This window comes from Austrofundulus limnaeus, unplaced genomic scaffold (assembly GCF_001266775.1).
Source record: "Austrofundulus limnaeus strain Quisiro unplaced genomic scaffold, Austrofundulus_limnaeus-1.0 Scaffold3010, whole genome shotgun sequence".
NCBI classification, from domain to species: Eukaryota; Metazoa; Chordata; class Actinopteri; order Cyprinodontiformes; family Rivulidae; genus Austrofundulus; species Austrofundulus limnaeus.
The window spans coordinates 1423-3288 of record NW_013955412.1 but is presented as its reverse complement, the minus strand read 5'-3'; the positions used below and the strand labels follow the sequence as shown (position 1 = coordinate 3288).

Sequence of the window (1866 nt, the reverse complement as noted above, 5' to 3'; positions counted from 1 at the left end):
CACGCACGCTTCCAGCAGATGGTCTCGGCTTGACACAAAAGGTTCAAGCATTAATAGGCAAGTAACACTTTTCCAAAGTTAGAAAATTTCTGTAAAACCAACACGTTTTGAACTTTGGATGTTTACTGTTGAATAGACTGAAAAATGACTTTCCACTTAGAGAAAATAAAGCCAAACCACCGATGTGCTCATGGCTCTCATGCAGTGAGTTTGTACACAAAAGTGTTGTTGATGTGCAAGCGAATATTTCATATTGGAGTTGGTGGTGGCTTCAGTGGGATTGTTTTCCTACAGTTCCTTTTGAGCTTCTACAGATTCCAAGATGTAGTCACATCCAAACAGCAAAGTCGTTTGATTAAAATTGTAATTAAGACAGATTAAGAGTAGATACTGTATTTTTTTATTTATTTTAAAAAAAWTTGGGGGGGTGCATCCTTTTAGAAGGTGATCTTTGACCTAAGATGGTCAAAGGTTTTCTCTTGCTAGTTTTTCTAATGTGGGCGCATCTCCTGCGTTAGTTTTACGGCACCTGGTATTCCCATCCAAGTATTAACCAGGCCCGACCCGCTTAGCTTCTGAGATCATCTTCCCGTGGCTTAAATATAATTTGCAATATTTTTATAGGTATTTTAGTAACTAAGTACATTTAATTTGTTACAGTACTTAAGTAATTTTTTTGAGGAAAAGTACTTTTTTAAATCGTTACTTTTACTTTTATTTTGTTACATTTAAAACCTAAAATTGATACTTTTACTTCTTTACTTTAAAATTTCACACCTAGTTACTCGTTACAACAGAGCCGGCTCTTGGCATAGGCGAACTAGGTGGTCGCCTAGAGCGCCATCTGCTGGAGGGGGCGCTGAACTGCAGACGAAAAAAAAGTTTTTATTTGTAATCCCTGTTTGTAACTCTGCTCAGCACCTCTTTCAATTAGCTTTGTCTTAAAAACTATAATGAAGTATTACAGGAAAAATAAACTACTCCTACTACTAATCCTGCTGACATCCATTCTGACAGTGAGGACTGAGTTTTCAGCCGAGGACCTTATGAGGTAAAATCAGACTTGTATTTTCCAAAAAGAGAGGACCTTCTAAATCTTTGCAGTAATTGTGAACAAGGTCTTTTGTTTTCCCTTGTATCTAAATTTAACTATATTTACTTTATATATTCATTTAATTTGTTGTGTGATGTATGTTTGTGTTTAAAGCAAATAAATCTAAACAACTGGTGGTGGTGGTGGGGGGTTGCGCTTCAACTTGCCTAGGGCACCAAAATGGCTAGAGCCAGCACTGCGTTACAAAATTAAATATGTCCAAACTCATCATGCGTTCTCTAAAAAATGAAATGTTGAATTTACTCAACCAAGTCATGTCAGCTGGTTTTACKAAACCTAGTAGAGTAAATATAAGGCAGGAATATTTTCTCCACTTGGTTTAGTAGAACCAGTTAAGTAAATTCTTCAGTTTATTTCTTAGAGAGTGTGTAAAAGTACTTTTACTTTTATTACTCAATTTTAATGAACAGTTTTATGACTTAAGTACTTTTCTCATCCGTGAAGTTATTTTTTTTTACCAAAGACATTTTCTGTTAAGCTATTTTTACTTTTACTTGCTTCTTACTTTCACACACACACACACACACACACACACACACACACACACACCTACCTTTAGCCCCCCGCAGGACGAAGCCGAAGCCTTCGTTCTCCTTCTTCTGCAGAACCACGGTCTTCTCGTCCACCACGCAGTCACTGTGGAGGAGGCGAGCAGAGCGCCCGTTAGCACAGCCCATCATCCGCAGCATGGCCACCGAGGCCCGGGCAGAGTGGAGGTTCATGCTGCCGGGGCAGGGCAGGGCAGGGCGACC

At 38.9% G+C, this 1866-nt stretch overlaps 1 protein-coding gene across 1 annotated transcript in view; it reads right to left on the bottom strand.

The window, feature by feature from the left end:
- Window positions 1–1866, bottom strand: part of LOC106511626 (SH3 and multiple ankyrin repeat domains protein 2) — a gene marked incomplete at its 3' end in the record, with an annotated part of 6574 nt that extends 4708 nt beyond the window's left edge. Inside the window, 1 exon segment of the mRNA XM_014000379.1 lies at window positions 1668–1866. Coding sequence (XP_013855833.1) covers window positions 1668–1836 — 169 coding nt within the window.